This window comes from Oculina patagonica, chromosome 7 (genome assembly GCF_052425735.1).
Source record: "Oculina patagonica isolate OP01 chromosome 7, crgOcupat, whole genome shotgun sequence".
Lineage (NCBI taxonomy): Eukaryota > Metazoa > Cnidaria > Anthozoa > Scleractinia > Oculinidae > Oculina > Oculina patagonica.
In genome coordinates this window covers 29,090,435-29,106,264 of record NC_135764.1, presented here as the reverse complement: position 1 = coordinate 29,106,264, position 15,830 = coordinate 29,090,435, and the positions used below count along the sequence as shown (strand labels likewise).

The 15,830-nt window shown below is 39.9% G+C and overlaps 3 protein-coding genes across 3 annotated transcripts; all 3 read right to left on the bottom strand.

Moving 5' to 3' along the window:
- Positions 1-1,854: 1,854 nt before the first annotated feature.
- Positions 1,855-6,004, bottom strand: LOC144661716 (beta-1,3-galactosyltransferase 1-like). The gene is made up of 2 exons (XM_078522535.1): positions 5,525-6,004; positions 1,855-2,631 (listed from the first exon to the last, which is right to left on the bottom strand). The coding sequence occupies exons 1-2, from the start codon at positions 5,989-5,991 to the stop codon at positions 1,881-1,883; spliced, it is 1,218 nt and encodes a 405-aa protein (XP_078378661.1). The 5' UTR covers positions 5,992-6,004; the 3' UTR covers positions 1,855-1,880.
- Positions 6,005-9,024: 3,020 nt separating this feature from the next.
- LOC144661165 (uncharacterized) lies at positions 9,025-10,762 on the bottom strand. The gene has a single exon (XM_078521871.1). It carries the CDS (start codon positions 10,434-10,436, stop codon positions 9,432-9,434), a length of 1,005 nt encoding a protein of 334 aa, XP_078377997.1. The 5' UTR covers positions 10,437-10,762; the 3' UTR covers positions 9,025-9,431.
- A 2,443-nt stretch (positions 10,763-13,205) lies between these two features.
- LOC144660006 (uncharacterized) lies at positions 13,206-14,919 on the bottom strand (the record flags this gene model as incomplete). Its single annotated transcript, XM_078520548.1, has 1 exon — positions 13,206-14,919. A coding segment is annotated over one exon (996 nt), but the record flags the coding sequence as incomplete, so codon positions are not given.
- Between the last annotated feature and the right edge of the window lie 911 nt (positions 14,920-15,830).

The window sequence follows — 15,830 nt, the reverse complement described above, 5'->3', positions numbered from 1 at the left end:
ATCAGAGCGAAGGCGGTGTAGAATACGACGCGCCTCAAGTTTCCATTGTTATTAACTATGAACTCTCCTCGGGGGAGAGAAAGAGAAACACGAAACTGCCCCGCGAGGAGAGTTAATAGTTAATGGTAGACCGATTAACGTTTGAAACTCGCTGATTCAAATCGCCTCCAAACCGACCAAAACATTAAAAGACACAGGAACGCAGGTGAATTAGAACATTTTTATTTTAAGACTATGTATATTAAAGGGACTATGTCACAGATTTTACCAGATTTTTGAACCGCCAACCGCTCGGATGGAAACGGATTGCAATTTGAGAAAGTTATGCTAACGTTTTCAAGTTGTTTCCGCGCGTCTTCAAAATATCGATATTTATAGCGCTAGCTTGATTTCTACCCGCAAACTAAGGTTATATATTCCTTTAAATGTTAAAAAATAATGTTTATTTAGGAGTAAGTTGCCTACCACTATTTTCAAAACAGTTTACACCAAAAATCTGCGAAATCCCCGTGACATAGTCCCTTTAATACAGCGTTTGGGTCCCCTGTGTACCGTATGGATAGAAAAACAGTGAACGCAGTTTTTCCCCTTATTTCCGGTCATTTGTTCCCAACTCCAGTTAACTCGAACCTTTAACTTTTCAATTTTCCTTGAAGGTTCGAGTTATCGGGAGTAGACTGCAAAGTTAAAGTTAAACCAGGTAAAGATAGCCTTCCTTTCAAGCTACAAAATGGAACTGTCTAGAATTTTCCTTTAGTCGGGTCTGAAATTGGAAGAAAAGACAGTAAGAGAGTTAACGAAAAGTTATTTTTAAATTCATTTCATTTTGAAAAGGAAACCATTTCCAATCCCAGTTAACACGTACATTGCACTAACAACGCTTGCTCTCACGAACAATTGGTTGATGATATAGTGTCAAACTGCCTTGATAACTAACACAGTCATTTACAATGCCTTGTTGTCCGGCTCTATTAAGGCTGGTTTTCACTAAATATAACGACGGAATCGTAATTTAATAGGATTGTCGTAATCGGAGTCGTATATATAGAGCAGTTTTCAATTGAGTGTAGAAAGTAAATTGCGTTTGCTTTGGTTTTGCATTAATTACTACGCTTAGTGATTGGCTTAAAAATCTCGCGCCACTTTCTCAACCAATCAGAACTAAAACCAAAACCAATCGTGACGCTCTCGCACACGTTTTCCCGCGCTTCGCATTTGCTTCGAGTTTTGATTGGTTCACTGGATTGTCTGTGTCCTTGTGGTTGGCCAGAGTAATTGCTTTGGTTTTGGTTTTACGACACTCAAAAGCCCAATTTCGATTTAAGCCTAAACAATAGACCTCAGGACGAGGCTCCGGGGACTAAACTATAGAGTTTGTGGGGTTTATTCCCCGGAGCCTCGATGTCTATTGTTTTAGGCTGAATTTTAAAATATCGAAATTGGGTTATTGAAAACTACTCTAAGAGCGCTTACGACCTTGTAACCCAGAGCCTCTTGTTCCCCTCTTAGCCGTTAGCCGGCTGAGCCTGGGGCACGAAAACACGTGCCTTTGGGGACACAAAATTTGATTGGCTAGTTTAGTTTTTAGCAAAGGGAATTTTAATCTAGCCAATCAAATCAACCGTAGTGGATTCCGGGATTTTATCCCTTTCAACACTGAGGGGTTTTAAAACGGTTGATTTGATTTGCTGCATTTTCAATTTTCTTTGTTATAGATCTAGCCAATCAAATTTTGTACCCAGAGCCACTTGTTTCTTGTGTGAGTCCGAGGCTCAGCCGTCTCGTGTTAATATGGCCTTAATTTCTCTAATAGTTCTAAAGCAAACGTTTTTTAAAAGTGGGAGGTTTTCGGGTACATATATGCATAATTTTTTTATTTATTATTTGCATCGATCTCGCATGTCCTTGTAGTTGGACCGCAAAGAACAGAAAGAAGGAAAATAATTGAGTATAGCGCTGTTGAAATGCATTTCCAATTGGCGCTTTTCTCTGAAACCATGTAACACAATCTGTCTCGACAAACCACACATATTTGCTTCTTGAAACTTCTCCATATCAGCAGCGGTTGTTAACTCGAAGACACAAAGGATCGAAGGCAGAAATTTTTTGTTATCTGTTGGCTGTACCCCAAGCCGGTGCAACAGAGAACCCAGCAATGCATCCTCGTTTGCAAACAACGGCGATGTTTTAGAAACTTTAGCAAGTAATGGTAATAAAAATCCACTCAGGACATAGCCTCCACCAGACACATACGGCTGAAATTTTTCTGCGGGATGATCTCTCTCAGAGACATAATAGCGACTGGTGTTATCACGTATAACGGGCATGACAAACTGGACTCGACCTGCGTAAAGCGCACGCGTCCCATTAATTTCATGGTAGTTGCTGAGCCAGTTAAGAAGATTCCCAACATTGACAAAACAGTCCTCATCTGTCTTAAAGATGTAGGTGGCGTCACACTTTTGGTCCAGCGGCCAATTGATGCTGAAGATCATCTTCTTGTAAAGGTTGCGATATGTGTCCTCAAAAGATCCTACAACGATGTCTTTGTAGATGCTTGCTTCTTGATCAACAAGGTGATTAAGATTAGGGTTAGAGCTCTGTCCGATAAGGAATACTGTTTTGTAAGACCTGAAAAATACAAAAAAAGACTTAGTGCGTTTGTTTCAAGAGAGATGAAGTCGCACTCTGGGCAAACTGACCCATGAGTTTTGGGGCTTATCCTGCTTTTCTCAGTATGAAGCCCCTCGGGGGAAATGAAGCAACAAGGAACATTGTTACTCCAGGCGCGTAGCTGACGTTTTTGTAAGGGTGTTCGTATTGACAGGAATATTTATTAAGGGGGGTTATTTAATACGAGCGCGGAAGGCGCGAGCCTCTAGGGGGATCTGCATGGGGCATGTCCCCCCAGAATATTTTGAATCTAGAGGCCCGGAAATGCTATTTTCAGCATTGTGTACGTCAATATTTCAAACTCGATGGAGTGTAAAATAACAGGTATTTTTAGTTATAACAACAATATTTCCGGCGTTTTGTTAACTTGATACATTCATACATACATACCGGCTTAGTGCACTAAACGTTTTACAAAAGCTTGATGTGTGCTGCAAAGGTTAAGCCCCCACCCCGGCTCCACCTTCAATGTACTAAAAGCGGCGTCAAATCGTCAATATGCACTAAGTACACCATAGTTAGAACTAACTATGAATGCACGTATCACCTGGGTCCCCCGAAATTGTAATCCCCGCATTTTGTTTATTGATACTCCATTTATCAAATCCCGGACGCCTGTTAAGGAAATACTTTTTCAGCAATGGGATTATTTTGACTACATATAATACTAGGGCACTAAGATCCATTCTCCTAACAATTTAATACTTTCCCGATACTTTTAGCGTTTTCGTGCAGGGTAATTTAAAAGCTGCAACTCTCAAAGTTTGTTTTCCATTCCCCCACTATTTGCTAAAAGCTGAAAATCAACAGTTTGTGTTTTCGGTCCTCCATTATTGACCTCCAAAGGGGGGTTCGTTCGAACCCCTCGAACCCCCCCCTCCTACGCGCGTGTACTCCCCCCTGGAAGCATTTTTCCTAGGTTACCCTAACATTTGGCTTGTCAATGGCTTGTACCATCTATTTTTCTGGATTGAGAGAAATACCGTTAAAATATAGCGTTTTACTCAAAAACAAATGACAATGACCGCACCATTGCAGTACGCTGGGCCCGGACGCGGACCGCTCGCGTCGCGACCCGCAGTCCCACGTAACAACCATTAGCCGACAGCGCCTCCAACATTTGGAGCAAGAGGTGGCCGACTATCTATACTGTTTCCTTCCCTTTTTTTAGCAAGAAAGCTAACTCTCGAGTTTTTAAAGTGAAACGTTAGTCAATAAAAGGTGATTGTATTAACTGCATGCTTTGCAATGCGACCCGTTGGACTATACTTACATCATGTAGGTCACGCTATGAGATCATATGGCAATAGCTACTCACTGCGGACCTATGTATAAAATCAATCGCTACACTTTCTTATGAACTGTGCTTATAACCTCCGGTATCCCGTTAATGAAGCGGCTAGGAGTATTACAGTTTTGCTTGATGAGGTACTTGGTTGCAACATCAATTCGCTGGTACCCTTATATACACCTGGTTGGAAAGAGGCACTGTGAAACAGGCTTTATTGACCGGCGTCAATTATTGTACTAGAAAGAGCTAGGGATATTTTTCTATGCGAAATTTAAAACCGAGTAGTCCGGAGCCATTTGAAAAAGTAGCATTTATTTATGGCTATACGGCTGCAATGATTATTTTCCCATAGCTTTCGATGAGTTTGGTTGCTTTTTTTTCTCACGGTAAAATCAGTCGCGACAAGCTTCCAACAAAAGCAGGTTATTTCGCGGTAAACTTTCTCGGCACACGACACAACACGCAAAACTTCAGGCCCTTCAATAAAAAAAGCTCACTAAATTTGATTTTAATTTTAGGTAAACAGAGGACAGAGCAATACATACTATATTGATTCGTGGTAAACAGATAATACTAAAATTTCATTTTAAGAAGAAATTTTCGCCAATCTTAAATCGCGAAGATATACCGAAAATGATACATAGAGGGTCCTTTCATAAATACGAGGGGGTCTTTTTAGCAATTTTAATTGCCATATGATGAACACTAGCGGTATAATGCTTGGAAACATGATAAAATTAATCACATTTGCAACATCGCAGCAACGGAATACAATTTGTGCTAAAGCAAGCTGTTTCAACAAATGAATATACTTTTACAAACCACAAAAGTAATCTCGTTTTCCCGATCTAAATTCGAAATCTAACTTGGAGTGGTTACAATTAAGATATGGGTCATTTTTAGTGTATGTATCGGAGGGCTTTAAATTTTCTTACTTTTTTTGAGTTCGATCAGTTTGAATAAAATATTGTAATGCATAAACATGATCACTTCGAACGCATTCAAATTAATCGTGTACACGCCGACAGTGTTTGCCTTTCTTCTGTTTCTTGCCCTAAGTTACGTTTTTTTCAAAAACGGTTTCTTTGAAATAGGGTGTACAGAGCGACACCTCGTTTCTATGGATACGCACATGAACACTTCTTTAAAGGATAAAAATACTAAGTTTCTATGTAGCATTTTGTTCATGTACTATAAAATGTTTTTTGGCTTAAAAAGTGCTGAAATGTTGTCTCGTTTTGCGAAACGTTTCGGGAATAACCCCTTCATAACCCCTTCATCTGTCGCAAAGTTCTTTAAAGGAGTCCATTAATTTAAGTACATTTTTCACTCGACAATTCTTGACTGTTTTTTTTTTTTTTTGCTTACGTCGAGTAATCAAAATATTATTCATTTTCAAGTTATACTTTTAAGTGAAAATTGCTGGAAATTATATGAAACGCTGTGAAAAAAGCTTTTTGGAAACGGATAATTTTCTTATTTGCCCCGATTTCAGTGAAATCTTTCAATTCCGCTTTCATCCAGCGACATAGTCAAACTGGAAATAATCATTTTACCTACCTCTTTGTGGCGTTATTTTCTGGTAGATTTCCAATGAAACGGTCCATACTACCCCATGACAATCTGATTGCTTGTCGACTCATGAAATTTTCAGGAAGGGAGTGGACTTGAATAAGAAGAAATAACTCATTATTGCAAACAATGTGCTGCTTCGAAATCTTTCCAGGTAACGGCAAGTTGTTAAACGAGGCATTCTTTAAAACTGCGTCTGTAAACTTCTTGCCAAGCGTCCTCGTCGACACTTCGTATTCGTCGAGTGTCCGTTTGAAACCTTGTCGAAGAAGTAAAAGGTGATTGTTCATATCAACGTACAAGTCGCTGTTTCTGGTCGGTTTAGAGCGAAGAAACTTAACAACGAGCTTATTTTTACGGTTTACAAGCAAAGGGTTCAGCGTGAAAAAAACTAGACCAAGAAAAAACAGCGATACCAACAAAGCAAACGGTTTGAAACGTTTAAGATGAAACATTTCTAAAACAAAAACGAAGTTTACGGCTTGAAGAGAGATACTAGCATGTTCAGAAGGCTTGGATGGATGAAGTATTCATGTGTTTATTTTCTATTTTTATACGTATATATAATTTAGAACTTTTCAGCTTCTTATGTAAATTGGCCATTTCAGATCATATGACGCTCTCTAGAGAATTTTCCCTTTATCTATCTTAAAATTATTCATTTATTTCTACATGTTTTATAAAAGAAATAAATTCTCAAGGGTAAGATCACATTGTCTGAAATGGGACAAAAACAAGCAAAGCTAAAATATTGTCACACTCCTTTCTTTAGCGTCGAACAAAAATAAAAAAAATATTTCACTGACTCGTTTTCGAAACTTTCCAGCTTTGTCATCTATACAATACAATGCAATACAATACAATACAATTTTATGTCCATACGTGGGATGAGGTCTCCCTTAATGTCCGAGCCAAACGCTCATGTATAAAACGTAGGACTTAAAATTAAAATACACTAAAGTATATCTTAAATAAGCCCCCGTCTTTTTTTTAGGCAGCTGTGAATCGGGTTCCAAAACCTCTTTTTTCAAAATTGCGTACAAGTTCCCAATATGTTTTATGCAATGATAAATAATTTTCTTCCGGTAGAAGTTTTAAAATCTCAGAAATACTGTTTTCCTGAAACAGTATATATTTATAAAAATGATCTTGATCTGCCAACTTGCTGTCAACCTATGAACTATTATGATATGAGCGCGTTAACGTACAAACACAGATGTCGACAAACAGATCTGCCGCGTTAACTTTGTCAAACAAAGCAGAGCACAGAGAAAAAAAGTTTCTCTGTAAACAACTTCATCCAGTCTTCGCATAAATTACAAATAATCATGCTGTCGCCTGCCTTTTGTTGCTATAGTAACATGATATGTTACTATTACTGTTTTTTTTTTTTTTCAATCGTTTCTCAAACAATCTGAATATATGGTCGACCTTTTGTGACTCAATCGTGGAGGAGCTTTTTTTCGGGAGGCTTTTGTATTATGGAGTTGGAAGGTTGTAAAACCCTTGTAGCTTTTTGACCGTAAGGTGTTTTTATATATATATAAAATTCCAAGCGAACATTCTGGTTCCAAATCGTGGTACCAGCAACAATGATTGTAAAATTAAATTTAAGAGTTCTACCGTAAAATTCCGCTTATAAGTCCTAGGCTTATACAACTTCGTAAGGGGTATTGGACGATGGGCTTATAAACGGAAAGGGATTATATCCAGCGGGGGAGAGGAGGAGGGGGACTTATAAGCGGAATAAAAAAACAGCGTTAATCGAAATGAGATTTTCATTAATAGTTTTAAATTAAGCTTTAAAAACTCATAATGAACACTAGGAGAGGGGGTTCTTGTAATCGGGAGGGCTTATAATCGAATGTATTTTTTGTCTACATTTAGATGAGCCTATAACCGGGGTGCTTATGAGTGGGGGGCAGGGCATAGCTAGCGGAATTTTATGGCATTTTGCATCATAGCCGGCCCACTGAGATGTATTCCTTCAGAAGAGTAGCTGCTTAATTGACTCCTCATTAAATATTTTCAGTATATTATTATTTATTATTAGAAAATAAGCCAAATAATATGTTTCACTTACCTCAATGTAGCGTTATTTTCTTGTGGATTTCCAATAAAATGGTCCATACTACCCCATGACAATCTAATGGCTTGTCGACTCATGAAATTTTTAGGACTGGAATGGACTTGAATGAGTAGGAAAAGCTTATCATTGCAAACAATGTTCTGTTTCGAAATCTTTCCAGCCAACTGAAAGTTGTTAAACGAGGCATTCTTCAAAACTGCGTCTGTAAACTTCTTGCCAAAATTGCTTCTTGACGTTTCGTATTGGTCGAGTGTCTTTTTGAAACCTGCTCGAAGAAGCGAAATCTGTTGGTTTACATCGACGCGGGGGTCTTCGTTTTCACTCAATTTTGGACGAAAGAAATCAACAAAGACTCTATCCTCATATTTCGCGAAGAACAAATTTAACGTGTAGAGAAGTCTGAGAAAATAAAACAGTAAAACAAGTAGAACAAACGATTTGAAACGCCTGATCAGATGAAGAAACATTCTAAAATGAACAACCCTGGTTTGTTTTATGGTAATTTGCACATAAGGTGAGAAGTAAACTATATATTATTTAGAAGTTTTTTTAAGAAAAGTTATACGGTGTCCAGTCGAGGGTTATTAAAGTTTTTTGGAGACAAAATGATTAAGTCAAATGACTCAACTAACTCTTAAGAAACATGCCTGAACTTTTCGTAAGGAAACATATCAATTACAATGGTGATGAATCAAGAAATTTCTTTTGAAAGGAACTTTAAACGTCAAAATGCACAAGACAACAAACGTCTTACAAGATCTTATTGCATTGCCTCTAGGTTTTCGACCGCCGTTACGTTTGGGACACTTACTCACCGTCCTTAACAAATTGGTTGTATCGCTTTTATGTTGGCAGCAACAAAAATCCAAACTATATAGAAAGACAAACAGTTAAAAACCGGAAAAGGTGTTGGTCAGTGCCAAGGACGTAAAAACATGCTCCTTTATTGTTGCAAGTGTGGAAAAACCTGTATTAAACCGGTGCCAATTGCGGGAAGAGTCGCGAGACGTCAAGTTTTGACACAACTGGCGGGGAAATTCGTGTACCTTCTCCTTTGCCGGACTGAGAATAGAATCAAAAGACAGGAAACAATACTACACCAAAATACAATGACTTACAAACAATGCGGTTATGTGTTTCCATTTCTATCTGGTACGTACCCGAAGAAGGAGTGGGTCAAAGAACCGTTAAATTCGTGGGGTGATTTTTTGAAAGAAACTTAATTCGCGGGAAAAAATAGAACATGGCCTTAAAAAGTGTACAGCTTATCGCTCTCAAGTGAGAATTGTGTTTTTGTTTGTTTGTTTGTTTGGGTCTAATGGCGTGGTCAGCGATTGTTTTTTTTTTCATAATAAAGAGATCGAGTATCCTCTCCTTTCTTCCCAGATTAAACCATGCGTACACAAACCAAAAACAATTTATTTGCTAACACGTAAATATAAAATAAATAAGACCCCAAATCTGAAGAATCACAGAATCGAAAACGTACAGAAAAGAAAAAAAAAATTTCAAAGGACTTAACATGTGTCTTGTAATTGAGTGACCATAGCAATGTAAGCATAATTATTAGTGGTTGTTTGGAGAGATGTTTAGTAAAAGAGTGTATCTTTTTCTTAAATTTTCGTTCATTTGTTTAGTGATCATGAAACAAGAAGTCTGCGGCTCCTCTCTGCTTCCGACCGCTGTTCAAGATGAACGAAGGCACTGAGCTTTTAGTTGGTTTCGTTTTAACCTGACAGGCACCTGTCAATACCTGTCATAGTTCACAAGCGAAGGTTTTCTTTCTTCGCAGTTTACCCGCGCGCGCTAGTCATCGAGTTCAATAATTTCGGCAGCGCGGCTCCAACTGCCGCGATTAGGCTCTTTCAACACATTCCCACGGACCAACAAATCGCTGTTCGACATCGCTACTCCTTCCACCAAAACAGCGATCAAGAAAATTAACTCCAATGCGACATTTTGTTGTTTACGATTGTTGCCGTGCCACTTAGCTGGGGTTTGGTTGCGCTCTCTCGCTGGAGTCTTGCTTGATGAACTAGCGCCTAACGCTGCCTTTTTACCAGATTTTGACTTTTTAATGCGTTTCTTTCCTTTCTTTTTCTTTGATTGCGAGCTGGCTTCGCCAAATTTGCGGCCGGCGGAAAGATGGCAAAAATCGACGCAATCAATATTGAAACAACCGATGTCACATTTCCAAAAGCTATCCATAATATCTAAGGGTAAAATCTCAAAATCTGGAATCTCTTCTTCATCTCCGATGCCGGGCAATTTTTCTCTGAAGACAGGAACCAAAGCTCGGTCGTTGTCGAAATTTCCGTCTTGTTCGTTCCTTAGATCGTCTTCTCTGACATCTGATAGAGAAATTGCTTCTTCTAAGGTATTAACCATCTCTGTGCTGTTTTCTTGGTGACCAATAACATTAAACGAAGAATTCGCCACGATGTTTGCCAAAGCCTCGCTGCTCTGTCTCGAATACTGCATAACCTTATCCCATTTCTCCTGAGTATTTTTGAGGAGGTCTTCGTTAAACACCTGACTCGTAGCTTCGATGAGGGAAGTTTTCAGCGAAATTGCCTTGGATTCAACGCTTTCCACTAGAGCTTCAAATGCAACCTCGCCCGCCGTTCCATCCTGCGGGTGAACTTTAGAAGACAGTCCTTTTACAGCTACCTTTAGTTCTTGCACTGTTTGTTCTACATCCTCGACAATACTGTGTACTTTCAGTACAATTCTAGCGGTAAGCTTTAAAGTTACCTTTAGGTCCTTGTAGACGGTTTTTATGTCTCGAAGAAGACTTATAAGGCCTCCCATAGCTTAATGCAAGGTTGACATATAAATGTACTTTAGTTGAATCACCCCTGTCTAGTTTCTCTTTGGCCGATCCATTCTCTTGGAGAATATTTCTTCATGCTTGGGAGTTAGTCTTCGTAAACTAGAGAAAAAATATTTACGACTCGATTTTTTTTTTTTGCCGCTCCCATAAGGGTGGGGTTAGGACAAGCAAAACAGGTCAAAGTCGTGAGAACTGACATGGGTGTGGCACTTGTTCCAGCAGCTGCCACACGCTTTGTCCAGCTCCCTATTGAAAAAAAAAATGCCAACTTGCGGATTAAGCCATCAGCAACAAAACTGATTTTAGTCCCAAGTTTTAAACTAGTATGCAAGCTGGCTACTTGGTGGGGTTAATCGGCAACCCGAGTACGGTTTGGCGAAGAGGCTGTCTCGATTTGTTTACTGGTATATAGTCTTGCGTTGTTGACAGTATAGCCAGCGTAGCTTGGCGTTCTAGCTAGTGAGCGAGAAATCGCGCGCGCGGAACGCGTTCTTTCGTTCCTTCTGCCTTCCGCCGTCGCTTTGCTCGCGCGCGCGATTTCTCGCTCTAGCTCCCTGACTGACTAGAACGCCAAGCTACGCTGGCTATTGACAGTACTAACGAAAGGCCACACAATCTCGTTATCAGTAGACTACGTGCAGCCCCTATTTTTTTCGCAGAGTCCGTCGAGCGTGAAGCGAAAAAACGCTCGACGGACTCGCGAAAAAATAGGGACTGCTCGTAGTCTACGTTCCGGGCTCTCTATCTCCTGCTCTCCGCCCCCATCTCTTCTCAATCTCTTCTCTCGCTCTGGGGGGACAGGGAGAGAGAGAGAGAGAGGGAGAGAGAGAGAGAGAGAGAGACCCTGGGAACAAGGTTGAAGGCTACACCCTTCAACTTAAGGTCTCCGTCCTACAGGAGACCAACACCTTGGCAACAAGAACAACAATAGCAACAACAATATATTTCAATAGTGATAAAAATTTGAAACCCTGCGCAGCGTAGGTGCTGAATGTATAAATGAAAAAAAATGTAAATACTACGCTGTAGTCAAAAAAACTATTCCCGACGTTTCGGCAATGCTGCCTTCTTCAGGGGGACAAAACTATTTAGCCGTCAATATATTTCACCCGCTTTCAGCCTTACGTGCATAGCGGCTTTCTATCGACATCCATCTTTCGACATGCTAAACAAACAAGGCGGATCGAAATCCGCCAATCACAGCCCACTAGCATGACCTTCAGAACTTCTAGGCTCATTTGCATGAAACCAACACCAGTATGCATCGGTTTTGATTGGCTAATTTCAAACAGCACTTCGAAAGATTGATGTAGAAACTTTCTACATTCATCTTTCAACATAAAAGGTCTGCGAATATTGCCAAAGAGAGCTGAATGTTTCTTGCCTACCTTAGATTATATTGAAACCCCTCTAATGGACACACCTCTTTATGTAAAACACCACCAAGACGAGCACCCTTTAACGCACAGCCATCTAAAATTAGCATGAGGTGGACAGCCCTTTAAAGTGGGCTACCTCTAAGACATTGAACACCCCTAGGTCTTAATCCCGGGGAGGGGGGGCACCCTGTGTATTTTTGGGTGGGGGTGTGCTGCTGGGACTCTGAAACCTTAACCCTATACCAGACCATCTCCAGCTGGTTTTGCAACTGCTATCGGCTAGACTAGACACCGAAAATCCCTACCCTATCTTTTTAGAACTGCATCATTATCAGTGTTTTTAATGGAAACCATCTGTCAACAACGTTGTCACAATTATTTTATTCACGTGTAGGGAAGCCTCTTTCTCTTTTGAGTTTCTATTCCTATTCTGGACTTAATTCCTATACCACTGATCAGTTTTTTTGGAAAATGATACCCTATTCTAGACCAAAACTCTCTGATTTCTATACCCTAGCCAGACTGAACTCCTTGAAAACCATACCCTGCACATACCTATACTGTTCAGGAAACGTTCCTGCGCTAGGAATAATATACCAATACACAATAATATACAATAATACACAATAAAATTTTGAATTCCCTCCCAATATTGATCACTATCTCGACTAGCTATTTTATTTTTAAGAAAAAAAAACTAAATTTCTAACAAATTGATAACTGAGTTGGCCTCCCCTATAAGCCTGGTGGTTACCGTATTTTCTCAATTAAACGCCCCCGGCGTTTATTTCAAACTTGGCTCCACGGACCCGGCGTTTATTTGAATGGTGCAGTTTATTGGAGCAAAATGTTTATTAAAGAAGGGTTTTAAATCATTATTTGTGACATGAATGTAATTTGCCATCATACCTAAAGCATATTACACCTCAAATAAATGCCTGGAAGGCTTACTTACCACTCTAGCTCGGAGACCCGGCGTTTAATCGAGAAAATACGGTACTTGGAGTTCTCCTCGCCTTACCATAATTAGTTCTGCTGTTATGTGGCTAACAAATGATGATAAGACTAAATGTGAGAGAGCACTGGAAATCGAACCTAACACTACCCCTTCAAGGTAGATATCTCTTTGAGGTGGGGGCCTCTCAAACTAAAAAAATGTGGATATATCTTCTCTTGACACATCTCTAAGGCAGACACCTTTCTGAAGTTGGGCAGTCAGCACTAGTGAAGTGTATATTTTCTGCTATAGAAAAAGTTCACATAGAAACTGTTTACTGACTAGAGCAAGGTTTGGCCCTAACTCAAACAGTAATAAAAATTCAACAAATTATTTTAATTGAACCCCAATTTTATTCTCTTAAAATTATACTGATAAATTATTATTTACACTTCTCTGTTTAAAATATACCATTCAAAGTGAAATATGATTTATAAATAAATAATCATATTTTTCACAGCAATAAAACCAGCACAAACTCTTTGGAGGGTTATCCAACATCCATGAAATAGTTATTTCTGTACAAAGATAAATAAAATTTGAGGGAAAATATTATTTTAAACATAAATATATACATACTTTTTGTTAACAATAGTCATTCATATCTGCTATAATATCTTGCAATATTAAACTTTCACAGCAGACAATAAAATGTCAGATCTTATAATACAAGTTATAATTATTTTTCCCTCCACAAAAGGGCTCATCATCTAAATACACTTCAGTTCAAAGTCCAAAACTACACTTAAATATGCAAATGGTACTAAAAATCTGTTTTACATGGCGTGAATTTCACATGTACCCTCAACGGGAGAGAAAAAGAAGTGAAACATTTAAACGAGCTTCAATCTAAGCATTCTTTGCAATTCTCTAAAAAGTACATCGCTCGAATTTAAAAACCGCAAATTGGAAACAATGGTTATGTAATTGTTTACATGTGACATAAATCAGGTGGATAAATATGCAAATTACTCATTCTGTCGTCAAGCACGCATACATAAACTAATTGAAATCAACATGTCAATATTTTCTGCTGTCCGGATCTTGTTCCCAAGCATATTTAAGGTTTCCTCGAAATAGTTTCACCGTTTAAATGACCGAATGAAACGAACAAGCGCCCAAATCGGGAATGTGTACATTTCTGATCTCGACAGTTTTCGCTCTCCAACATTTCGCGTTCTTCTGACTCAGTGCTGTTCCGGACACGGGAAGATCAACGGTTTGGCCGCGTAAATGTTCCGGCACGTGGTCGAGCGATGAAAATTTCAAAGTGCATTCCATTTCAACAGAAACGACCACGTTTAGTTCACTGCTTCGGAGGGAAACTTGATCGATTTCTTGTTCAATACCAACAGCCGTTAACTGGGTTTCGGCAACTCTACGGCCTTGGCGATCCAAAACGTGGAACTTGTCTCCTTCGAAAATGACTTGAATGGAAAACGCGAAGCCTTCTTCGTAGTTGCTGTCAGACCAGAAGAAATTGTCATTTTCAATGTCCTCGCTGTGGAAAGTAAGCCTTTTGCCATAGCCTTTGCCGATGCTTTTCAAGACCAACGCCGCCCCGTCAAATAAGAAGTCGTCTGTTCCGTTTCGGCGGACTCGGTACGCGAAGCCGGGAATGATTTTACCGTCAACATATGTTCCCACCACTGGAATTTCGTGAGGCCTCAAGGCAGGGATGATATATTCGGTCGGAAAATCGCCGATGTCTGCTCCTCGGATGCGAAGGGTACGCACCTCCGGAATGGCTTCCTCGACAATGTTTTCTCCATCAGGGATTTCTTTGATACTTGCGTGGAAACGAGCGCGTGTTTGACGCCACCAGACTCTCCACAAAGCGTTCTGTAATCTTCTTTCATTCTGATATTCACTCGATAAATGCCTGCCGTCCTTGATTCCTTGCTCGAACACTGACAAACTTTGACTCAAGGCACTCTTGTTTTGGAGCCGGCGGGCCTTCAACTCGCTAAAGTACTGTTCATTTAGCGGGATGTTTAGGCGGTTTGTGAATTCTAGAAATTCTGAAAAGTCGCTCGGAGTTTCGTAGACATCTTCCTCTGCGACGTCGTCATAAGAGATCCATTTTTAACAAGCTCTCTCTCTCTTAAAACGATGTAGTCAAAATTTCAAAACGATCAAAGGTCTTTACCGATCAGCGCTTCAAAGTCCAAGTGACGCTTGTGTTTACTCCGGTTTGTTTTTGGTCGCTTCATTGAATGAATGGGGCATATTTCGCGGACTATTCTCGCGTTGCTGATTGGCTGATTTGTGAAATTCCACGGACCAAAGGCAAACTGCCCACGTGAACGGGTTAAAGATCGGGCTGCACGTGGTGTACGAATGGACTTTGTACAAGTTTGTACTTTCCCAAAAGCGAGAAGTGACTCTGAAATCCAAACGACGAAATCTATAAAGCTGTTATATTTAGTTCCCAGTGAAGATAATGAAACTATCTCTTGATGGACATGTCAAAGGAATTACTCACCTTATTAAAATTTGCTTTATTTTCAACATATTTGTATACAAGCGATCCAGACACGTGAATGATAAAATTCTCTCTTCCGGTACGGTGGGTGACTGATCAAATAAATGAATTTATAATTTATTTTATCTTGAAAATAGAAACATAAAAAAAGCCAGAGTAACTAAAACGGGGTTGCAGAGGCTCCTTTTGTGGGAGAAGACGAAAAACACGGGGGAAGGAAGGCAAAAAGCACGAAAAATGACCCCCCCCCCCGGCCCCCCAGAAAATGGGGGAGCGTGGGGAACGTTAGCCTGTTCCAGGCGTTCGGTTTGTTGGAAAAAATGGGAGGGGGCTGAGGCGAGGGAGCCTTCTCCTCCACACCCCTCCCCTGATTTTTCGTTCGCCTTTTTTCGCGCTGTTTAAGTTTAGTTCCCCGACCGAACGCCTGGAGCAGGCTACCAGTCTGTGAAAACCCAAAAAAATTTTATACGGGGAGGCGACGCCCCGAGCTCAAACCCCTAACCCTTTTATA